This window comes from Camelus bactrianus, chromosome 11 (genome assembly GCF_048773025.1).
Source record: "Camelus bactrianus isolate YW-2024 breed Bactrian camel chromosome 11, ASM4877302v1, whole genome shotgun sequence".
NCBI lineage: Eukaryota > Metazoa > Chordata > Mammalia > Artiodactyla > Camelidae > Camelus > Camelus bactrianus.
In genome coordinates this window covers 47,014,966-47,039,769 of record NC_133549.1, presented here as the reverse complement: position 1 = coordinate 47,039,769, position 24,804 = coordinate 47,014,966, and the positions used below count along the sequence as shown (strand labels likewise).

General features: G+C 44.5%; 2 protein-coding genes across 6 annotated transcripts in view; both read left to right on the top strand.

Moving 5' to 3' along the window:
• The window catches only part of EXOC6 (exocyst complex component 6), a 181,812-nt gene extending 166,722 nt beyond the window's left edge, over window positions 1-15,090 (top strand). For 4 of the 5 annotated variants that reach the window (XM_074373946.1, XM_074373947.1, XM_074373949.1 and 1 more), the window contains 2 exons: window positions 12,580-12,692; window positions 13,823-15,090. In XM_074373946.1, coding sequence (XP_074230047.1) covers window positions 12,580-12,692; window positions 13,823-13,955 — 246 coding nt within the window. In that variant the 3' untranslated portion in view covers window positions 13,956-15,090. Of the gene's footprint in view, window positions 1-12,579; window positions 12,693-13,822 lie in introns of those variants that run through there. The other variant, XM_074373948.1, reaches the window with a different exon arrangement.
• Window positions 15,091-16,607: 1,517 nt separating this feature from the next.
• The window catches only part of CYP26C1 (cytochrome P450 family 26 subfamily C member 1), a 9,701-nt gene continuing 1,504 nt past the window's right edge, over window positions 16,608-24,804 (top strand). The window contains exons 1-6 of the mRNA XM_010971295.3: window positions 16,608-16,976; window positions 17,511-17,735; window positions 18,196-18,471; window positions 19,831-19,986; window positions 21,944-22,273; window positions 24,184-24,804. The exon at window positions 24,184-24,804 is cut by the window's right edge and continues 1,504 nt beyond it. Coding sequence (XP_010969597.3) covers window positions 16,773-16,976; window positions 17,511-17,735; window positions 18,196-18,471; window positions 19,831-19,986; window positions 21,944-22,273; window positions 24,184-24,561 — 1,569 coding nt within the window. The 5' untranslated portion in view covers window positions 16,608-16,772 and the 3' untranslated portion in view covers window positions 24,562-24,804. The remainder of the gene's footprint in view (window positions 16,977-17,510; window positions 17,736-18,195; window positions 18,472-19,830; window positions 19,987-21,943; window positions 22,274-24,183) is intronic.

Genomic DNA, 24,804 nt, shown 5'->3' with positions numbered 1-24,804 from the left:
GCCCTTAACACCATCTTTTCTGTGGGACTTTGTTTCATGACTCATCTACCTTTCCTCTGCTTTATCCTTTTCCTAACAATCTTAGCCTAAAAACATGTTCCATCTCTCCTATCTGAGAGAAGGAAAGAGAGAATGAGAGTGTCTTCTCTATTCTCATTCCAGCTATTTCCAATCTATTTTTTCTCTCTTTTCCATCCAGATTCCTTGAAAGAATGATTTAGAAGGAATTGTGTCCTTATTTCGTCATCTCTCGTTCATTCCTCAATCCACCATTACCTGCTTTGCTGCACTGCTAAAACAGTATTCACTTAGGTCACCAGGGAAGATCAGTAGACCTTTACAGCCCTTAACCAACTGGTTCTTCCTGCTGCGTTTGGTAATGTTGATCACATCCTCTCTAAAATTCTTTCTTCTTCAAAGGCTGTACTCTCTTAACATTTTTTTTTCTGTCTCTTTTGCGGCTTTCTTTTCTTTTCGCTAAATTTGGTGTCCCTGAGGCTTCTGTTCTTAGGACACTGCTTTTTATACACCTTACCTGGGTGAATTCATCCATGCTCATCGTATCGCTGGCACAAATGCTGTATGCCTTAGATACATAACCAGTTGCAGTTGCAGGGACTTTTCCTCCTAAATATTTCTCAAACCCATCCTTTTCATCTTAACTACCTGCCTGCTACCTATCCATCCTCTTATCTCTATCCCAGTTACTACTTATCTGTTCTGTTGTATTTCAAGGTTATCAAAACAATCTCCTAATTATTTTTTATGCCTTTCATTTTCACTCCTCAAATCCATTCTTCATGAAGCTGCTGGAGTTACCTACCTAAGTGTAGAATCTGACTGTGTCAGCTCCCTCGTTTAAAGCCTATCAATGGCTACCCAGAGTTCCTAAACAAGGCATGTATGGCTGTTTATGACCTGACCCCTGGCCTCTTCTCCAGCCTGTATTGTACTACCTACTCCCTTACTTATATTTCAGTTCAGCAGCACTAAAGTGCATGACACTCATAAGCACAACTGTTTCTTATCTTTTCACCTTTGTCATGTTGTTCCATCTGCTTGAAAAACTACCAGCCTTTCACTTGATTAACTCCTTTATAAGAGTCAGTTTGGGTACCATCTAAGATACCTTCTTGGGTTTACTTCTCTTCCCCCCAAACAAGATGGAAGGCTCTAATGATAATAACCTATACACAGCTCTATCAGTGTGATTAGCATGTTAATTCATAATTATGTTTGTATGAATCTCTTCCATTACACTTACGAACTCCTTGAATCCAAAGACTGGGTTATCATTATCTTTTCATTGCTAATGTCAAAGAGAGTGCTTGTCAGTTGAAAACATAGTCCCTTCATTTTACAGAAGAGGACGTTGAGACCCAGAGTTTGTAACTCTCTTACATGATTAATTCAAAATGAAAGCTTGATTTAAAAAAAAAACTGAGTAGAGAGGGAATTTAATAAGGTATAGACATAAATACTCTATTGGTGTCAAAAGAAACAGCACTTCTTATCCAAGTGAAATATAATCAGATAAACATTGTATTTATAGGGTATTGATTATGTGAGACTTTGGAGGAGCTTGATTTTTCCCAACCAAATGGTACCGATTTCTAACATTCTAAAACACTGTAACCAAATGTCAGATGTTTTAAAATTATTCTGGGGAAAAAAAAGCCAACTCATTTTAAGTTGCAGTGTTTGCTGAATCTTTCCTTAAAATCGTGTACTCTCTTAATTAACCCAGATTCTTGCTAAGAATTAAATTCCTTTTAAAAAATATTAATTTATTTGCAACGTCTCTGTAAATACTTAAAGAATGCTTCCAACTTTCTTACCTGTTTGTTATCCCTTTTTCCCCTTCTTTGTCTTCCTAATTATCAACAAACTTTACCTCCTCAACTGAGTTGAGGGCACTGGGCCAGGCGCCGTTTTATGTATTACAAAGAAGAGACGCTATGGCTTGAATTTTTTCTGATGGCCCTGTGTAAGATGTTTATGCAGAGTGTCAATGGAAACAATTATCTTAACAGGATGACACAGCCTATTTTGCTTAGAAATGTCCTAATTTCCTGTTTAGGTTATCCAGAGGTCAGGTAGGGATTTCTTTTTGCACTCCCATAGTGCAGATTCACATCATGCAAGCGTTGTAGGACTTAGATCACAATCCGTTTAATTCCACTGGCTGCATTTACCTTCCCAAGAAAGTAAGTCCTTCCCCTGCTGTTTTTATTTAGTTTTTCATTTTGTATTCTACTGCTATAACCTGTAGTAAAGGTAAGATGCCAGTAGCTATTTACCAGTAGTTGCTTCTTAACTGAGCTGCAAGTTAAAGTCTGTCTGTTGCCCATTTTGAAATTCACGTCACAGTAGTGTTAGGGTTACCCCATCCCAGAAATCTGTAACTAAACACTCAGGCGAGCATCAGGTCCCAGAGTAAAGTCATGACTACTTGCCCTGTATGTATTCCTACCTTCCTAAATCAGCTTCAGTGTAGTTTGATAACTGCTCCCCCGCCCCCCGCTTTTTTCATATTTAATTATGCCTTGAGGCTATGGAAAAGCGAAATTTATCTGTTAAAGCGGACACACTAAGCAGCAAGTGTTCTAACATGTTTATTGAGCAAATAATTATACCTGACAAAAAGTAATTACATATACAATCAGGTCTTTATAATTAGGGGTTAAGAAATTATCTGACATAAGGGAAGTAAGGGCCTTTTTGATTTAGAAAAGTAAAAAATACATACATTTTTTAGTTGTTTGAGTAAAGATTACAAAATCTAAGATTTGGGGAAAAAAATGTACGAGGACATAAGCCCCCTTAAGTACAAATACTTCCCAAGGTAATGTAGTATTCTTTGTCTTTAATAGAGACCACAAAGATCCTTTTTTCCTTATTTCCATCATGCTAAGTATGGTAGTCTAGCTAACCCTGCGTTCTTTGAGAATCCAAGGCAAAATGGTAAATGGTGTATTTATATTCTAGGTCATAAAACTGAGACCTTATCTCTAGAAAGCTGAACAAATGAGATATGCATCTGAAATTCATGTTCCCGCTTCACCAAAAATTTCTTGCAAGCACTAGAACTGAGGTTTCTGCTTTTGTCATGCCTGCTAGGATATTACCATAAAAACCATCCCCCTTTTCCTCCTAAGGCGGGATTTAATAATGGTCATGGTACGTCTCATTTATTTCAAATGGTCTGAATTCCATTTTTTTTTCATTTGAAGTAATTGTCTTTTGTTTATTTTTTAATTAAGTAATTTTTTAATTGAAGTACAGTTATTTACAGTGTTATGTTAATTTCTGGTGTACAGCATAGTGATTCAGTCATACATATATATTCTTTTGCATATTCTAACTTATTGTAGGTTATTACAAAGTATTGAATATAGTTCTCTGTGTTGTACCATAGGATGAGTTCCATTTTAAGGAATAGAATGATAAGATGCCATGAGGCCTGATGTATTCAGTGTTAATTTTAGTTTAGTTTTGTTTTTTTCAAAAGCCACAAGTCAGTGTTTATTACTAATGACAAATTATAAATAATAAATATTACTTGACTTGCCAAAATTTTAGAGTAAAACATATGGGACTAATTTTATTCAATACTAAGTTAATCCAGCTATTAGAGTCTGCAGGTTTTCATTTGCATTATTTTGAATCACAACCTTAGGGAGAAGAGAGGAGAGGAATATCCAATTAGACTTTAAAAGGTGGCTATACCCTTCCCCTTGTTCTTCTTAACGACTGCACTCTAAAGGAGCACGTAGAGAAACCCCAGTCTAGTCTAGCGTCCCTCATTTGAGCAACTATTGTATCCTGGAGTAAATACACATTTGTATACAATTTTTCTTCTTTGACTAATCCATATTGTTTTCCTTTGTTATTTGAGTTCTTCCAAAGTCAGTTCATACAAGCAGATCTTACTTCTTCATGGATTCAGTGAAGCAAAATGACTCATCAGAGAGAACTGAAAGTCTGGTAAACACCTCTCATCATGAGTTCCAAGGCCTAATTTCTTTAGTATTGGAAGTCTGAGCTTCATTGGTGAAAAATTCATTACATAACCACCTGTTACATAAGTGTGGCAGATGATGTAATGAATCTGGACAGAAAATTAAACGTATGACCTGGGAATGTTTATTTAACATGTTTAATGGGGGCATTGGTGGTAAGTTTACAAAAGGTAACCTCAGGAGCAGAACTTTGGTTATGAAATATTTTAGTACATTCTATAGTACAATTTAAATCAGTCCATAAATAGACTAGTCTGGCTTTCAGAATAATTATAAGACATTACTAAAAATTCAGAGATACTTTGATCATAAATAGTTTACATGTAAAGTAAATGATAACATAGCTATCTGATTAGTATATATGATGTGGGTGCAGTGTAGACATAAAATTCTGTGTCAGAAGGTAACATTTGCAGCTCATCTCAACATATATTTACTTGGTTCTAACCATATACCAGGTATTGGGCCAAATGTGAAGATATAGATATTAAGCAAAGCAAGTCACCAGCTTTGAGGCACTTACAAAGTACATTATTAGGAAGAAGGAAAAGGCACTTCAGCTCTTGGCATATTGGAAAGAGACAGGGCTGAGGTAGCCATGAATCATCTGGACTACAAAAGGAATCATTGAAATTTGATTCTTTAGTGGGTGGACAGACATATTAACTATGATACCAACATACTGTGAAAAATACTGCACTAGAGATTTGTGGAGGGTGCTATGAGGACACATGAAAGAGAAACAGCTAACCCAGCCAAGGTGGTCTGGGAGGCTTCCTGAGAGAGATGAATGCAGACTTAAATTTTATGGAATAAGTAAGAGTTACCTGAGTGACAAAGGAAGGGAAGGTGACTCAGAGGAGAAGAAAATGATAATGTCCTGGTTGGGGGGAGTCATCATGGCTTGTTAGAGAACTGAGTAGTTCCTCCTTTAGGAGCTTAAATTCCAAGGCAGGAAAGGAAGCCAAAAGGTGACCTTAACATGACTTTGCATGTCATGTTAAGGAGCTTGAACTTTATCTTGTGGGAGCTGGGAAGCCATTGAAGATTTTAAGCAAGTGAATGATGTGATCAGATTTGTATTTTAGCTGCATTTCTCTGGCAGCCGTGTGGAGATCTGGGGTATTAGAAGGGAGAGGCAGAGGGGATAGGCAAGACCAAAGGCCCCAGGGGAGAGAGCATGCGGTCTGATCTAGGACAGTAGCCGTAGTAGTAGTAGGGGGTGGAAAGTAGGTGGCCAGTGAATTCAGGAAGTATTCAGGAGGTTAAATTGGCACAATTTGGCGATAAGTTAGATACAGGAGTTGTGAGAGAGAGGAGTCAAAACGGACTGAATCTGAATTTCTGGTTTGGGTAATTAGATAAGTGCTGTCACTCAATGTGTGACCCGCCTTACAATATGAGGCAGTTGTACCAGGTACACTCATAACTGAGGAAAAACAAATCACATATATATGTAGAGGTATTATAAAACCCAAAATCACTCTCAGCTATTTGAGTTAAATCTACTTGAGCAAACTATCTGAAATGTTCCTTCCTGTTTGGATAATTGTAAGGGTTTTTGTTTTTCAGAAATAGAGGCTAAAAAAATTCTTGATAATAATGTACTGATATCTTCCTGCATTCATAACTTCCTGCATTCAAAAACTTTTAGGAAACTTTAGTTAAATATCTGTTTGTCATTTGGGCTTAAATACATAATATAAATATTTTAAACCCAAATTGCAAAAGAATTATTTAAAACTCAAGTATATAAGGTGCTAATATTCTTATATTACTAAACAGAGAGTCAAAAGATCCTCTTAAAAGCTTCTGTAACAAATTCTACTCCTAGGTCTATATACAGAGGAAATAACGCTTGTCCACACAAAAACTTGTTCATATCAGTATTATTCATAATAGCCCCCAAATGGGAAGAACCCAAATGTCCACTAACTGTTGAATGGATAAGCAAATGTGATACATCCATACAATGGAATCTTACTTGGCAATAAAGAGAAATGAAGTACCAACACCTGCTACAACATGGATGACCCTTGAAAACATGGTGCTAAGTGAAAGAAGCCAGACACAAAAGACCACATGTTATGTGACTCCCATTTGGAGAGTGACTGCTGAGGGGTATGGGGGATTCTTTGGGGTGATACAAATGTTCTCAAGTTGATTGAGATGGTTGCAGAACTCTGTGAATATACTCAAGACCATTGATTTGTATACATAAGTAGATGAATTGGACAGTATGTGAAATACATCTCAAAACGGCTTAAAAATTTTTAAGGTGATACAACAAGAAATAGAAGTTTAATTATATTAAAATTATGAAAACAAGAATAGAGGAAAAATTGTGATAACTACCAAATTAGGAAGGTAGTGTAAGTAAGGTAAACCCTCATACAGACAGCTGCAAGATGATCAATAAAAACTAGAAAAATAAGCATATTTAGAAATATTGAGATGATCACCAGCATTAAAACAGAAGGGGACATGATTGCTTCTGAGAATGGGAAGGGTGGGGCAGTGGACTGTTCATTTTCATGATGTGCCCCATTTGATCATTAGCCATGTATTGCTTGATAAAATTAATTTTAATAAATAAGCCACATAAAATCATACATATATATCTGAATGCCATTTTAACCATGATAGTGACCAAGAAGTTCAAGATAAAGCAAATATGGACGTGTATAAATCTGATGCTGTAAATTCTTTTTGCCTCTTTTTTTCCCCCAGATTCCAAACTCACCTAGTAGTTATTAAGGACTACTACATAGCTCATCAACAACAGTTCTTTAAGAACATTTTACTTCTGCTGTGCAGTTCATTTGAATTAAGTGACTTGAAGAGACTAATGCCTTTAAGACATAATGTGCTCAGAGCTCATTCCCAGTCCTCACGTAGGTAGGAGTGGATAGGCTGGCTGAGAGCAGGTTTGGCAGATGGGACATTAGAAGAGGGCAGGCATGGATTAGGGGTCAGGTGTATCTGAGAGCCAAACGGCAGCCTGAGGGTAGTTAACACCTGAGGGCAAAAGGTGAGGTGGGTGGAGGCACAATACTGCTTCTTCACAGTTTTTGCCCAAGCCCTCTCTAACTGCTACTTAAAATTCTCTTCCATGCTGCGTGTGGACTCTTCCACATATGTTTTCAGATAGCTAGGAAGAGGGTAAAGCTAAGTGTTTTAAAAAGCATATGGAGCTCATCATTTGATTTCAGCATCTATTTTTTAAAAAAGACTTGTATTTCCCCCACATTGTGGCTAATTTAGTAAGACCCATTTTTCTTGAATCTCCAGTGCCTAATTATATTTCTTCCTTAAAACTACATTCTAGTTGAGGATTTTTGTTGTTGTTTAAATCTCTGAAGCACTCTAGGAACCCTTGCTTTGGCTTTGTTTTTTTGGAGGCAAAGGAAAAATGATCTCCTGGTTTACTTTTGGAATCTGCAAAGCAACTCTGAGGCCCCAGGTGGATTTGGTGTTTGGAAAAGGGAATTTGGGGGACTGAGGTTGACCCTGAGCCCCCAGGTCACTGTTCACATTTACAAAAGCAAACCTGGTATCCCCAATTGCTTTTCTCTTGAGGTTGGCTTAACTTTATTTATTTTCTGTCTTGGGTCACTGCCCCTGAGGTGCTTCAAAAGCAAAACCCAAAAGACCCAAAACAATGAAAGCTAAACCAGATTCAAGGAAAAAATGACCTGGCACTCTGGGTTCACTTTTACAAAGGCAAAAAGTCACTTGAGGAGTTCCACAGAATGGTTTTAAGTCGGCCTAGATTCATTGTGTTATTTGCACAAAGTGATCTCAACAGGTCTAAGACCCCAGGTTCCTTGGGTGTAGATTTGGAGTGCGACTTAGGATGGGAAACTGTCAGCAAGCTAAATGCATTGACACAGATGAATTCTTCAGTGATTCCGAAGAGATTCAACTATTTTGAGCATATAAATGGGACCACCCATGCAACCATTTCTTGCCTTAAGCTGAATCTTTTTGTTTGCTGGACACACACAGGGAACACTGAGGAAGTGAGAAGTACAACTCACTTTAAAAAATTGGCATCAACCCACTCTGTGTTATCAGATTAGTTATGAAGGGTATTTTTGAATCCTTGGTGAAAAAAAGTTAGGTTACTAATTTGAAGTAATCTTACAAATCGTGATGAAATAGAACTCAGGCACACTATTTGACTATTCATTTTTATGTGATCCATACTTTGCTTACTTCCCAAAAGGATTTAAGATGGAATTACTTTCCTTGACTATTGGGATAAGCCCATTTTTAGAACTTAATACCAATTTTCATTATAATATGCCTGACTTTATCCTTTAATAGGTAATTGTAAAATTGCTTTTGGATAATCTAGGGGAGATTTTTGTTTTTGTTCATGTTTGATCTACATCTTTGAATTTCAGGTATATGTGTTAACTAATAAATTCACCTGTTGAGGCCATGTCTTACAGTTTATTTATAAGACAGAGAGATTTTGTGTGATTAATAACAAATGTATTATTTGTGTACTGCCACCTGAAAGAAGCAAAACTTGAGATGTTGAAGTGAGGCTTTTCCATACTTTAGGTTTTAATATTAAGGGCATAGTATATCCTGTGAAACCTCACCGAGTGTGAGAGACAGTCCCCAAGGCAGTGACTGTGTGAAGACGAGTGGCAGTGGCTGTACCTGGTGCCATTCCAGTTCCCTCGTCCCTTCCTGTCACACTGGCTCCAGAGCAGTCATGTTCTTTTTAAACCATCTCGAAGACCAGGGATTGTGCTTCTTGATCAAAGCAAGCATAGGTAGCAGCCTGTTAGCAATGGACTCAGTCCATAAATCTGGCCTGGCATAGTGTTAGGTAGGACCCTGTGATAACATCCTAGTTTTGTATTACATCTTTCGCTTCAATAGAACTTAACTTTAAAAAGTGGAAAAGGAGGGGAAGAATATAGCTCAGTGGTAGAGCTCATGCTTTGCATGCGCAAGGTTCTGGATTCAATCCCCAGTACTTCCATTAAAAATAAACAAAGAAACCAAATTACCCCCCCCCCCCAGAAAAAAAGTGAAAAAGGACCTTATAATTGTTATGGATGGAGGGATATGGGTAGGCCATTCAGAAATATTAGTGCTTCTTTTTCTAGGAAGATCATTTACCTTAATTAGACCCAATGCCTTATCAAGAGGGAATCTGTCCCCTTTGTCAAGCCCCAGTGAAAGCCTGGGAAAGGTGGCAGGAAGTGGTTGACTGCATTCACTTGCCCTCGTTTGCCTGCAGGCCAACTTTGGCCTTTTTCAGAGAGCATAAACCAGAGTTGTCCGCAGGGAGCTGATCTGTTATGCTCCCAAAGCCTAAGAAAAAACTCCCCAGTAAACTTGGAATAGTGGTCTGGTGTCATCAATCAGGGAGCTGTTTCTTGAATATCTACTGAGTGGTTACACTCTGCTGGCCACACTTTCTGAGTCTGCCTGCCCAGCTCTGTGAAGTTTATTTCTATTTACTTATTGAAATGTGGTATTATGCATTTGAAAAATCCTTACACACACGGAATTGAGAAATCTGAATATGAGATCAGCATGCTTGCTGGCCCTGTCTCCCTCTCCATCCACATCCATGTATCCTTTGGGACATAGACACTGAAATGGTGCTCAAGTTGATGCCACTTTCATGGGCTGAAAATAATGAGCAAGTGGTCACCAGCTCCTACATAAATCTGTTTCTACCTTGCTTGATATTAAATTGAGAGTTACTTCCTCATGTGTTACTGTAGTTTAACTCACTAGGATTTTGTGTGAATAGTTTTTTTCTTTACAATTTCTTCATGTTAACCTCAAAATAGTACTTGTTTCCTCATTAAGTGTCTGCCTCCCTACTTTCCCCACCTACAGTGTGAACTTTTTGAGGACAGGGACTTGTCTCATTCTGTACTATATTCTGATACCTAGCACAGTAGCTAGCACATTGTAGGTGGGCAGTCAGTATTTGAGGAACGAATAAGTACATCTTATCTAGATCCAGAGCCCTTTTATCCACCTTGGCCATGCATTCCTTAACCATTAATGTGCAAATTTATGCAGATTCCCATTGGTATCTACTAGTTAACTATGCACTTTATGTATTTCTATGAAGTATTAGTATAAATTTGAAAGCATGTAGATTAGACTTGTCTATAGGTGGCCAGGTAGGTTAAATTTTGTGGTTCCTGTAATTTCTAGCTGTAAGGAATTTACATATGAATGTCTCTGACCATATGTGAAAAAAAAAAAAGCATAATATTTCTTTATCTAGGAAAGTCTATTTTTGTGCTGTAGAAGAACCAGTTCTGTGTTCACAGTTGAAGTTGGTGTAGGTTTTAAATTCATTAAATGGGCTCCTCCATTGCCACTTGGGGGTAGATCAGCCTTTATTTTAAGGCCTCTTCCTCTTCCAAATCCCAAAGGTCATGTTGCTAATGCCTTTGGAAAGAAAGGGAAATTGCAACCAGTACGTTAAGGGGTTACTTTCTGCTGACTGTGCACATCCCACACACACTTGTGCAAACACATACCTGTGTATACCTGAAAGAAGACCCCTTCAAAATGAGGCTTTTATTAACAACTGTGTAAGGACTATTCATTATTGAATTTATCAAAATATGGATATATACATGTATGTAAGCCTCATTTCTAACTCTAGAATTAATACATGTCCATTGTGGGATATTAATAAAATAAAGAAAACAGTTAACAGTTACCCATTATCCCACCACCCAAATTACAACCAGTTCTTAACATTTTCTCATATTTTCTTCCAGTCTCTTTTGATGGATTTTATGTAATTTTAGTAGCAGCATTTATCATAAGCTCCTTCCCAAGCTATTTTAAATCCTGTGTGTGCATCAGTTTGAATAACCATATAACATTCACCTTCTGGGTGAACCATTCTCTTAATACTGAGATTTAGACTGTTTTCATTGTTTTTTCTCCTTCTTCAGTTTTTGATAACACAGGTAACATTTCTGAGATTGATATATTTGTTCATAAATTTGTCTACCTTTATTGTTTCCTGAAGTTGGATTCCTAGAAGTAGGATTACTGAGTCAAAGAGAATGGTCATTTTTTATAAGGTTCTTAAAGACATACTGCAAATTCACATTCCAGAGAAGCTCTACCAACTTACATTTTCACTGTGGAGTGTAGAAAGTAACTTTTCCTCCTTGTGAAAGAAGGGGGAAATGTACTTGTTGCAAGCAAGAGTCCAAAATCACACAGAACTTGAAATACGTTCCCTTTTCTTTTTCAGAGAGTATATTCTTTTAATATTGTCTCCGTGTAGTTTCTGTATCAGTGTTTTAACTTTTGGTATGGCCTAAAATGTTGTCCAAAAGAAAATAGTGTGGCTTTTAATATTAGTAGTTAACATTTTCATTATAGAATTTTCCTCTTTTTACAAGAAAATCTGTATTACTAGCTGTATACTGGCTGGGAAAAGAGTCAGACAAGTCTATTATCTTCCTAAGAAAGAACTAGTTTCTTGTAACTTTCCTGTAGGTTTTAATCACCCCAGAAGTTTTATCCCTCTCAGAGCCAGTGGGTTGGCTCACATATCCTATGAGTAAATACAAATGCCTCTTCCTTCATTTGAAAGCAAAACCAATACACCCCTTACTTTTAAAGTGAGCTAAAACAAAAAGAAAGAATAATATAAAAACTGAAGGAAGGTAGTAAGTAAAGCATTTAGCTTTCTGAAACAATTCAAATGGGGATAGGAAGTTGGTTTTAAATGGCTTAAAGGGGATTAGGGTTTTAAAGTTGGATAAGGAGTTTGGTGCTTTGGTTTAGGCATGGCATTGCTTTTAAAAGATTACTTCCATATTTGACAACAATTCTAACTGGAGAGTATAAAGCAAATAGTTTTAAAACACTATGGAAAACAAGAGGGTTTCTTTTTTGTTGTTGTTTGTTGATACAAAATGATTGCCTAGAGTTAACAGGCTGAGTCCTGAAGGCCTCATTTCATAACACAACTGAGGATCTGTCACTGGGGAGAATCCAGCAGAGGTTGTTTAATGTACTTCATTGAGATTATCTGAGCTTTTCGGTTTAAATTACTTTGGGAAAAGTCTAGGTGCAAACAGCTTCTTTGAAAGGTAAACATACTTAACCTCTAAGAAAAAGGGTTCAATTTAAGTTCTTTAAAATTCTTCAGTTAGTATCACCAACCCTTATTAATAAAATTTGAGTATAAGCTGAATAATGTGCAAAGATTTGATGTCTATACATCAGTACAAGTGTTAATATAATTATATTAACAATGTTTTCAGTATTTTACAATTGTTTGAAAATGCAATTAAGTAGTTTATTAAAAAAAAAGCAACCCCAGACAATTTTAGTAATTCCAAAAGTGAAAAGATATTATCTACTATGTTGGTTATAAAATTTTGTTAATGAAGTTTTAAAAATGAATTTTCCCGTTCTGTTGCATCCAAGAAGCAGGTTGCGTTAAAATGGAAAAAGAGTAGCATATACTTTATGTATAAGCTGTAGAGAAACAATCACAAGTCGGTTTAACATCTTCCCCCATCTTCCTCAGCTCCTTGACCTGTTCATGGTTTGGGATTGGTCTACTTACCTAGCTGATTATGGACAGCCAGCTTCTAAGTACCTTCGGGTAAATCCAAACACAGCCCTTACTCTTTTGGAGAAGTGAGTATATTCTGGAAACTTTTTGTCATGCTATTTTAGCATTTTGTGATTCAGTAATAATTGAAAACTAGAGATTTTTATCAAAAGAGAAATGTCTGTATGGAGCTTAAAAGCTCAGTTCATTTTTAATGACCAAAATATAAGCCTCTTTGTTTCTCGCCTTCAGTATTAGTGTAGTTTTATATATGAGATTGCTGTTTATGTTGATATGAACAAAAGAATTTTCCTATTGTATCTTCAATAGCAGGCTTAATTGGCTATGGAAATATGCTTACTAAAGATAAGTGAGAGTCGGAACTATTTTTTAAAAATACTGTAACACAGGAAAGAAGGCATTTTGTAAAACATGGCTAGGGATTGGAATGTTTGCCACCAGTGCTGTCTAAATCCTACCGTGATGGACTTGGAATCTTTACAGGTAGAGAAGTATGTGTTTTGAAAAAATAATATTATAAAAACTGAAATAATAGAATATTTACTGATATGTGTTCTCCAATTTAAAATAATACCAGTGTAGGTGTTACTTTTCCCTCTCAATGTGGCAGATTTTCTTTTCACTCTATCATATTTCATTTTAAGTATCACTTAAATTTTTCAAGTTTTGAATTAAAAGTGTATATTATTTTCCCCAACAGTTCAAAATATGTGGTGTATTTGATTTGAGAGGACACAAGGAGCTGTTTTAAATAAATGTAAACTTGTTTTGCAATGCCATGAAACACCACTGAGGCAAAAAAAAAAAAAGGCTGCTTTTGATTTTCTAATGTTATTTTTCCTTTCACCTTGTCTTGCTATGAATGTGATTTGCAGAGTCCATAGAGGGTATGTATTTTAGCATACTTTATGAAATGATGTTAGAAAATAGTATGATATAAGCAAACTTATTATGCTTTAGATTTCCATACTAATGCAAAAACACCACTTCATATAGAATGCAAAATAAAGCTGCTAATTTTTTGTGTAGTTGCTATCTCTGTAATATTATTAGTAATACCTATTTTCTTTGAACTATATTTTTCAAGCATAGGATTAGTGTGAGATAATCCAGAGCATGCCAAGATATTTTATTTGTGACGGCATAGCTTTTAATTTCCTTTTACTAAAGCTTCTTCTTTCACATATATTCCTAGGATGAAGGATACTAGCAAAAAGAACAATATATTTGCTCAGTTCAGAAAGAATGATCGAGACAAACAGAAGCTGATAGAGACAGTCGTGAAACAGCTGAGAAGTTTGGTGAATGGTATGTCCCAGCACACATAGACTTCACATCGCTTGTACTCAGTGACAACAAATCTGAGACTCAGCATTGATACCTAACAAACACTGGTCATGATACACAAACTTGTTTGCATAATTTGAAAATACAATAGAGAAAAGACAATGATGAGAGCTTAAACAAGAAACAATTATAAATATGATTTGTATGGATTTTTAAATAATTGAATACTATTTTATATATGGAAAATGTGACTTTTTTTCACTTTGAGGGTAATATATAATCAGGTCAAAAATTGTATATGAAACTGATTGTAAATACATTAGAAAAACTTATGCATCTACATATAAGTATTTCTTTTCTATTTGAACTTGAATAATGTGTGTGTGTGTGTGTGTGTGTGTGTGTGTTTTCCCCCAGTATCTGGCTTTGGAATGCAATCATGTCTGATTTGGGAGCATTTCACTGTCATTTTCTGACTTTTAACTTTAATTTTCATCTCAGTATGATTTAAGTAGACTAAATTTTCTAATTCTGCTGATTCTGAGGGAGGAAAAGGACGAATCTTTAAAGGTCCCTGTAATCAAACTTCATTTAACCTGATAAGAATGTGAATTATTTGTTCTACTTGGGTTGGTTTAATTTAATATGAATATGAAGAAAAGGTGTTTAGATTTTTTTAAGACGCAGTGTTCCTGTTCAGCAGGGTTATTATTTCTAACTATATTATCTGTAGCTGGATCCAACTGATCTGGTTTGGCTTGGTTCAAGTTAGAAGGATAGGAAATAAGTGGGACTAACCACTTCAGGTGCAGCTCACGCTAGGATAGATGTGTTCCTACACACACAAGTTACCACTGGGGTCAGGTTACTGTCTTCAAAGAGGAGATCTCAGTATGGTATCCTCACTGTGGAAACAAGCCAAACCAAATGAACTCTGGAAAACCTAAAACGAATGTACATTTTACTCTGTGTAAATTACTGTGGTCCAGATGGTAATATCAGTCTGATCCTTACTTTCTCTTCATTGTATTTATACTGAATAATCCTTTTTGCATTTTCAGGATTCATGCCTGTAAGAAACTTATATTTTACTCTGTAAAATAAGTGTAAAGAATTCTATGTACATTTCTTGATTTTGTGATGAAATATTAAAAAGGTTGAGCAAGTTGCTGAAAATTCGTTGCTACATCTATTTAGAGCTTCCTGGTTTAAAACAACTGCTTCCTTCAGAAAGGCTATTATTCGCTAGCTGTTACAACTGAGAGTGTCACCAAAACATAATAAGCATTTATTTTCTTGACTATCTCTTTTCCTTAAAGTAGTTTATAACATTAAAAAAATTACATGGAAAACATGATAATTCCAGGCACAATACAATCTGGAAGTTACGAGGGAAGCGGTGAACAGCTCGTTCTCTTTAAGGACTGAAATGTGGTGTCCCTGGCGTGCCTTACCCAGCCCTCCAGGGCACGCGGGACGTCTTCCCGTCTTGGGCTGAGGCGTCCTCCTAATTCGGAAAGACGCCGGCTCTGCACTGCTTGGAGCAGACCACTGCGAGTCCGCAGCGGTGATGGTCTTGTGGTGATCACTTTACTCTTCTCAGGAAAACAAGCACCCTGCACGCACGCAAACACACACGCACACGCACACCCCAGTTGCGCTGGGACGTGCAAGTCTTGAGGCATTTGGAGCCCCACAAAAAAGCCCGAGAAGCAACCGTGTAGATTGATGGGGTGGGAAGGATACGAAGGGGTCTTTGAGACCCGAAAGGCACCCGGGGATATCTGCTTCTTGTGGGCTTAGGGTGTCTCTTTGAAGCTTTGTGCAGCAATGACACTATCATCTTTTGAAGGATTCTGGAAGTGGTAGATCAGAGACCTTGGGCGGTTGGGGGATGTCGAACCCGGCCATCCTTAGTAGGTGCTTGCGATGTCAAGGCAGTCATCGAAAACCGCAATTTCCCTGAAAGTAAACAGAGCAAAGTGGAGAACCCCCAGTGCTTTAGCCTTGGTGTGCCAGGAGGGGAAAGGGCACCTGGAAGCTCGAAGGTGGGGATCCCACAGAGAGCTCGAGTTAGCTCCGCGCACTCGGTTCGTCCACCCGCCGAGCCCCCGCTGGGAGCCGGGAGGTTCTTGGCGCGAAACTGCAGACCCCGCCCGAGGATCTGAGTGGGGCTCAGCCCCCGGCTCAGCCGTCGCGCCGCAGAGGCTGCCATTCCCGACTCCTACTCCTGGGAGAGCGCGCCGCTGCCCACCGCCTCCAATCATTACTTTGAATAGAGCGCTTTAAATACAAACAGGCGCGTCACGTTGTGTGAATCGGGATCAATCTGTAGGGAGGGAGTCAATATCTATATAAATGTGGTCTGGGTGGGCTGAGAAGGGTTAAAAGGCTGGAGGAGAGAGAGGTGGGCGGGGGTCTACAGCCCCGGTGAGCACAGCCCTGGTTGGCAACTTCGGTGAGTTGCTCCTCATTTTGCCCTCCCTCACTGCTTCTATTAAAGGAGTGCTGACCCGGGGAGGAGGTGGGAGGTGCCCGGCGCGAGCGGTCCCAAGGCAGCCGGCACCCCCGTGAGGGGCTTGCATTTTGGCACGGGAGCCTTCAGACTCCGGGAAAAGTCCTGAGCGCTGAGCTCGTGGGTCTCAATGAAGGCACGTCTGCTAAGGGCGCGTGGTCACTGCCGCCCTCCACTGCCTGTCTGCTTTTAGAGTGAAGTCCCTGTCCGAGTTTGTAAATCTCGGTTTTGGTCCCCAAGCCCCAGGCCCTTTCCGGACAGAACGGGTGAGCACTGCGCTCTGCCGGCGCCCCAGCTCCTGCGCCCCCTGCGCTCGGAGCGGCCTGGCCTCCGCAGGCTGGCCATGTTCCCCTGGGGGTTGAGCTGCCTGTCGGTGCTGGGGGCGGCGGGCACCGCTCTCCTGTGCGCCGGCCTGCTACTTAGCCTGGCCCAGCACCTCTGGACCCTCCGCTGGACGTTGAGCCGGGACCGAGCTTCTGCCCTGCCCCTGCCCAAAGGCTCCATGGGCTGGCCCTTCTTCGGGGAAACGCTGCACTGGTTAGTTCAGGTGAGCAGTCTGTTGTTCCCGCACCCCAATATGGCCCCTTCTTCCCTCATTGAGAGCCCCTACTGGCTCTCAATGTTCCCAGCGTTCGTAACCAGTCGCTTCCTGTAGCCCAGGATCCCAGGGAGCATATACAGCCCCCGCCTTTGCCCAGCTGTTCCCGCGAAGGGACCGTATGCCACCAGAGTTCTCCCCATCGCAACTTAAGTCCCAACGCAATGCGGGGGTGAACAGAGAGGTTCTAGAACTGTATGTCCTGCCACCATAGAATCAGGAGTTGGGGACGCGTTTCAGCCTTGAGCCTTTTGGCCCTCACGTCCCCATTCTGAGCCTCAGTTTCCTCATCTCACCAGTGGAAACAGGAGCCTGTACATTCCCTTAAGGTAGTCGCGAGGCCCATTTGAGATTCTATTTTGTAAAGAGTAAGACGCCAGCCTGGAGTAGGTGGTGGTTATCAAGGGTCATTTGGAAGGCCTGGGCTAGATCCGCAGCCGAGGCCCAAGGGCCCCGGCCCTCTTTGCTCCGCCTTGTTCGCAGGGCTCGCGGTTCCACAGCTCCCGCCGGGAGCGCTACGGGACAGTGTTCAAGACGCACCTGCTGGGCAGGCCGGTGATCCGTGTGAGCGGCGCCGAGAACGTGCGCACAATCCTGTTGGGCGAGCACCGTCTTGTGCGCAGCCAGTGGCCGCAGAGCGCGCACATCCTACTGGGCTCGCACACACTGCTCGGCGCGGTTGGCGAGCCGCACCGGCAGCGGCGGAAGGTGAGCCCCAAACGGAAAGGCCGTCGGGACGTCAGACCCGCGGTTCCCGGGTACCTGCTGTGGTCTAGGCCAGGGCTAGGTATTGGGGGTACACTGTGAACCTGGCCAGGACCCCTAGCAAGGTGGTGGCATTGGGCCAGTACCTTAACATTATCCGGCTTCGGTTTATAAGGCGAGCACTGGGACTTAAAGTTCCTTTCATCTCCGATCCTCTGTGATTCTGATACCAGCAGCGCTGGAAACTCAAACTGGGAGAGGGTTAGCGATGACTTCCTGGAGAAGGTGGCCCCTGTAACCTGGATGAATGGGAGGGGCTGTGTACATCAGAGAAGAACTAGAGGGAATGGCAAGAGCAAAAGCCGACACATTTGGGTCCGGGTCGCGTAGAAGAAGGGACCGAAATTGGCCTTCTGGTTCTTCTGGAGTCCCGGAGCAGGCTGACTCAGCGCGCTCCCCACAGATCCTGGCACGAGTGTTTAGCCGCGCGGCTCTGGAGCGCTACGTGCCTCGCCTGCAGGGGGCGCTGCGGCAGGAGGTGCGCTCCTGGTGCGCAGCCCGCGGGCCGGTTGCTGTCTACGAGGCCGCCAAAGCGCTCACCTTTCGCATGGCCGCGCGCATCCTACTGGGGCTACGGCTAGACGAGGCCCAGTGCTCGGAGCTGGCCCGCACCTTTGAGCAGTTCGTGGAGAACCTCTTCTCGCTGCCACTAGATGTGCCCTTCAGCGGTCTGCGCAAGGTATTGCCGACCCCGCCCCAGACCTTCCCTTTGGGGCTCCCTTGGCGTGCCCCGGGCATCACCTCTGCTGGGAGACGGAGGCTTGGCCCAGTGTGGGGAGGCGGCGGCGTGGAGTGGCGGTGGGCGCCGGGGCTAGCCTCTGTCCTGAATCGCTGTGTGACCCGAGGCGGGCCACACACCTTCTCTGGATCACGCCTGACGGGATGAGCTCCAGCTCCAGCCGCCGCGGGCTTTCCGACTTTGGGTCTCGGTGACGGGCGCCCAGCCAGTCGTCCCAGCCCCTCCTCAGAGCGGCGCCTCCCGGCCCGGCCTCCAGCGCCTCTTTGGAAGACCGACGGCTGCGGAACGGATGGGAGCTCTAGGGCCGCAGACACGCCCCCGGCCCAGCCCGGCGCCAGCTCGGGTCGGAGAGGGGTGGGTGCCGGCTGCCCGCCCGCGGCCCCAGGCCCGCTAGTTTCCGGATCAGAGAACCACGGCTTCTTCAAACTTTAGAGCGACGGCCTGGCGCAGAGAGTAACTGAGCCGGGGCTTCTCACTGTGCCGATGCCCTGGCTTTCAGTCACCTGAATGAAAATAATAGTTATGTACAGAAGAACATGCTGATCCATGGGCTGATCGCCTTGGTAACATTTTCTGATTTAATCCTCTCGGCCTACAAAGTATTACTATTCTCATTTTATTGATGAAGAAACTGAAGCTCAGAAAGATTAATGACTTGTCCAAGATCACACAGCTAGTAGGGGCAGAGGAAGGATTTGAACTGATCTCCCCTGACTATAAAACCCAAGTGCTCAAAATGCTTCCTCCAGCAGATGCTTTTGCTGTGCTTGCTCCCTGAGCTCTGGAGGGACACCCCAGCCCTCTCGCCAACCCCTTAGAGAGGGTAATTCCCGTAGTGTTCTTTAAGGCAGCGGGTTCCTGGGTGCATCATGGTGTCCCTTCCTCTCTGCACTGTTGCCCACTGCTCCTGCCTGAGCCTCATGCAGGGAAAGGACAATGGGCTGACTCCCTGACTGGGCTGTGTGCCAGGAAGGAACACTGACAGCTGTGTGACTCTGGCCAACTGCTTGACCTCTCTGAGCTTCAGCATCCTCCCCTTAGAAGGACAGTAACTGTTTGCCTTGCCCTCCAAGGGGGCTTGTGATAATTAAGAAAGAATGGTGTGTGGGGAGAGTGGAGAAATTCCTGAGCATTTATCGTGTCTCTTCTATGTGCCAGGCATGGATCTCAGCTGGGAAACTGTTAACACCAGGATCTCAGCAGAGCCAGAGAAGCCCCGGGAAGACTTTGGGGGGTCAGTGCCCAGGGCTGGCCCCCTCATCCTTCCTGCCCCACCTCCCTTCTCTCCCTGCACATCAGGGCATCCGGGCACGGGACCAGCTGCATCAGCACCTGGAGGAGGCCATTGCAGAGAAGCTTCACGAAGACAAGGCTGTAGAGCCAGGCGATGCCCTGGGCATGATCATCTACAGCACTAGGGAGCTGGGCCAGGAGCTCTCCGTGCAGGAGCTGAAGGTAGGTGGTGGGAGATTTCTCCTCTGCCCCTCTTGCATTTCTAGTAGGTCTCTGCACACATGCTGCATCCCTGGAGCATGGAGCAAAGTCCAGAGGCACTCAGAGTGAGGGGGAAAAGGAGACCTGGGTTCCAGGCACAGCTCAGCTGCACCCACTACCTCTGTGGCCCTGGGCCAGTGGCTGTCCCTCGTAGTAAGAGTATTGAAAGCATGAATTCTAGGCCTTTACAGGTTCTGGCCCCAAACAGATTCCACTCCCCCTCCCCTTCCCCACCCTCCCTGCCCCCCCTTCCCTCTCCTTCCTCCTCCCTACCCTTCTTTCCCTCTCCTCCCTCCCCACTTCCCTCTCCTCCCTCCTCCCCTTCTCTGTCACTCCATGCCTTTGCCTCTGCTGTCCCCCTGCCTGTGAAGCTCTCTTCACCCCTTTTCCCGACAAACCCTAAGGGCTCAGCATCATATTCCACAGCCTCCTTGAAACTTCCGTTTTCCTCCCCCAATCTACACTCCTTCCATGAGCTATCTTGGCACCTGGCACCTCTCTAACTGTCTGTTTCGCCACTGCAGAATCTAATGGATAATTAGAACCCCTTCCCATGTAGACCAACATGCAATGGAGGTAAGGAGGGAGGCTCTGGAATGGCCCCCGGGCCCACCTGCTTGAGAACCCAAAAAGGAGTGGAGAGGTTGGGGGGCAGGAGGGAGTTAGAAATGGAAACACCTCAGTCCTTCCATAAGTAACTCCCATCCTTTCTCTGGGCCTTGATTTCCCACTTTCCGCCAGCTGGCTACTGAAGGGTGGGGCTCAGCCTTAGTTTCTTCTCGGAGATTGGGACTAATAAACTCTTCCCTGACTCCCAGGTGCTTGTGAAGTCTGAAAGAGTCAAGGGGGTTAGAAGTAGATGAGCAGGTGCATGAGTCCTGGGGGAGCTGGTGGATAAGAATAGTTCTGAGAAGGGAAGTGGTGTGGAAAGGAGTAGATGGTGACTCTGCCTTGGCAGGGCTGGGGAGGGAGTGATAATACCCTCCAGGTTCTCAGGAAGGGACCCACTGACCAGAAAATTTCAGTCCTGGCTGGTCAAGGAGGACCTTGGGGCTCTAAGGTTTTCACCTGGCTCTCCATCTTATCCAGGGCAGGCAGTTAACCTTGGGTCAGGTCATTCATTCCACAAATACTGTCTACTTATTTGGTGCCAGTTTCCATGCTGGGACTTGGGATACAGTGGTGAGCAAAACACTGCTGGTGCTGGAGAGGAGGGGGACACATTGATTCTATGATCACATCAATCAGTGTGTAAACACAAACTGGGTGCTGCCAGGAAGGAAGATACCACACAGGAGTTGGGAGAGTGGAGGCAGAGTAAGGGTTGGGGCCTGGATGGTGAAGCCACCAGGCCCCTCTGTCCTTCTGGCTGGGCAAACCAGGAAGAAGTTTAATCACTCACTGGGACCACCACTAAGCGGGAGAAAGAAACCATGCTTTGGTGAGAGGCTGGCGCTGCTATTGCAGGTGCCTTAAACAATTCCGCTGCAGTCACTGCCCGGCTGGGGTTGCAGGCAGTACTGCATGGTTCAGACAGAGCACTGGACTCCCGAGCCCCCGACTACTGGGACTGCTGACCGTAGGGACCTTTAGACCTTCTCCTAGCCTCAGTTTCCCACCCTTAAAACGGCCAGTAATTGTGCCTCACAGAGTGAGAATCGAATGAGTTAATACACTTAAAGCGCCAAGAACAGTACACACAAAAAGTTTCTGGCATTATCTTTGGGAACCTCCCAAGGCAACTGGATAGATGCTGCTTTTGCTTATTGCTATCTGTGGCTTCCTCAAGCGGCGGACTTGGAATTCAGTCGACCCCAGGACCCGCGCAGGCAGCCGCCCAGGGAGCTTATCTCTGCGCTCCGGCCTGTGAGCAGCTGTGAAAGTGGGCACCCTGAGCCTCAACCTGGCTGTCTTGCAGGAATCAGCTGTGGAGCTGCTCTTCGCCGCCTTCTTCACCACGGCCAGCGCCAGCACGTCCCTCGTCCTGCTGCTTCTGCAGCACCCGGCGGCTATCGCCAAGATCCAGCAGGAGCTGGATGCGCAGGGGCTGGGGCGCGCGTGCGGCTGCGCGGCGGGGGCCACGGGGGGCGGCGCAGGGCCCCGGCCCAACTGCGGCTGCGAGCCAGACCTCAGCCTGGCGGCGCTGGGCCGCCTGCGCTACGTCGGCTGTGTGGTCAAGGAGGTGCTGCGCCTCCTGCCGCCCGTGTCCGGGGGCTACCGCACCGCCCTGCGCACCTTCGAGATCAACGTAAGTGCGCCGCCGGCCCCGCCCCTGCCGCCTGCCGGAGAAGGGCGGGGAGGGAGAGGGAGGGGTTAGGACTGTGCGGTCTCCTCGGGGGCCTCCGCTTTTCCGCCTGTAAAATGGGCTGAGCCTTGTTCCTTTTCCCGGGAACCACGGTTTGAGGGTGAAAAGTCTGGCGCCTGGCGAGCCGGCAAGGTTAGAGACCCTGCACACTTAAGCTTTTGGCAGTGGTCCCGGTGGGTCAACTGAATTAGAGCCGAGTTTTAGAACAAAAACATCCTTTTCTCCACACAGCAAACCCCTCTCAGCCAGTGAGGCTGGGTAGGGCCCCCCATCATGTCCCGTACCCCATCTTTCTTACTCCCTCACAAGATCAAGGGACCAATCATTTTTACCTTTCCAGGGCCCCAGCTGAGGCCGGATTCCAGGGAAGCGGGGTCACATCTCTGGGAGATGACCTTGGGCAATTCCCTTCTCAGTCTGGGCCTCAGTTTACTCTCTGGAAGGAAGCTACTTTGATCCTTTCCAGTTCTGACTCTCCAGGTTGGGCCGGGCGGTTCTGCGCATTGACAGCATCTGGGAGTGGACCCCTAGCTCTGTCAAACCGAGGGTGTTTGCCTGAATGGCTGTCACTGCGTCCTCTCTACACCCACTCAGGCTCTGGGCAGCACCAGGCAGAGTGGTCACCTCCTTCCCTGACCTTTAAACAGCAAACATCACTAGCGTGTTGCATACCAGGGTTTGATGGTATCGAAGGGACTGGGATTCTGCCCTTGAGACGCTGTCATAGAGAGAAAGGGGGCCAGGGCCAGCAACTTCATTGCAAACTGTGGTGTGAAGAGGGTGATCTCTAGTGCTGAATGATAAAAAAACATTTTGGGAGCTGGCATTTGAACTGGAGCAGTGAAGGGTTAGGAGGGGACAGCACACCACTGAGAGGGGACAGCCCAGACAAAGGTGGGAGGATTAGTGAGATGTTCAGAGGTGTCTTGGATGGTGAATGTTGAAATTTAGAAGTCATTGCACAGGTGCAGGGGTGCCAGACCTTAGGGAGACTGAGGGAGTAGAGCACTGGACCAGCAGGGTGACTAGAGGCAGCGGTCTTAACCATCCTCCAGCTTCTAGGTGGGAAAACTGAGGCCTAGAGAGGAGAGGGAAAGCTCCTTGGTGATTCCAAGATCTTCTGTCTGCCTGTGTCTACCCAGACAGCATGGAGCCTGTTCAGGCGAGGGAAGCAGGATAGTCAGGGTTGGAAGACTTGTCAAAAGAGCATTAGTTGAAAAGTTAGAGGTGAGCAAAGGGAACATGAAAGCTCCTTTCCGACATTTTAAAGACTCCCCAGTGTAGTTCTCATGTGTACCTTCTTAGATTGTGGCTACCCGACCTGAACATTATTGTACAGCTGATGGGTAGCGAGGACAGAGAGGCAGTTTTCAGTTCAGTGCAAAGAAGAGCTGTATAATTAAGATGACCATAGAGGAACTGTCATTTGCACTGTTCTGACCCAGGCAGCTGGTTGGTGCAGGACAAGAATTTAGTTCTCCTGATATAATGTAAGAAGAAAAAGGAAAGAGAAAAACAAAACATGGAGACATAAAAATAACGGAACACATTTACTGACCACTAATATATATGCCAGACCCGTTATTTGAATGCTCACAACAAAATGGACGTTTTTGTCCTCTTTATCAATTAAGAAACTGAGGCTCAGAGAGATTGAGTATTTAGCCCAAGGTTTCACAGCTCACCAGAGAAGGAGCTGAGATGGGGATGCAGAGCGATCTCCTAGCTTCCAGGTTACACCTGCGTCCCTGTGGGTTTTCGGAAGCCTGTTTGATGTACCAGCGGTGCAAGATAGGTTCGGGCTGGGTTTCCGAGTGCCTCGTGGTTAAGCGGGTCTCTTCAACTCCACGCAGGGCTACCAGATCCCCAAGGGCTGGAATGTGATGTACAGCATCCGGGACACGCATGAGACGGCCGCGGTTTACCGCAGTCCGCCCGAGGGCTTCGACCCCGAGCGCTTCGGCTCTGCGGGCGAGGATGCGCGGGGCGCCGCCGGCCGCTTCCATTATATCCCGTTCGGCGGCGGTGCGCGCAGCTGTCTCGGCCAGGAGCTGGCGCAGACCGTGCTCCAGCTGCTCGCGGTGGAGCTGGTGCGCACGGCGCGCTGGGAACTGGCCACGCCTGCCTTTCCCGCCATGCAGACCGTGCCCATCGTGCACCCGGTGGACGGGCTGCGGCTCTTTTTCTACCCTCTTGAGCCTTCGGCCGCGCATGATGCGCGACGCCTCTGAGCCGCTGCGCTGCGGGACCTGACTGGTCCAGTGGCAGCGGCACGCTCGCGGCTCCGCCCATCTGCCGTTCTCCAGTGCCGGGTCGGGCGCTGTCTCGTTCAACAAACCGCCACCGAATGCGGCTCTGTGCCGGACTCCGAGGAGGAGGAGGAGCGTGAGCCACCGCCACCGCACTGGAGAAGTGCCCAGGCCGGTGGGAAGGTGCCGCCTGCACTCCGCACCCTGAGGGAGGAAAGATCGTGG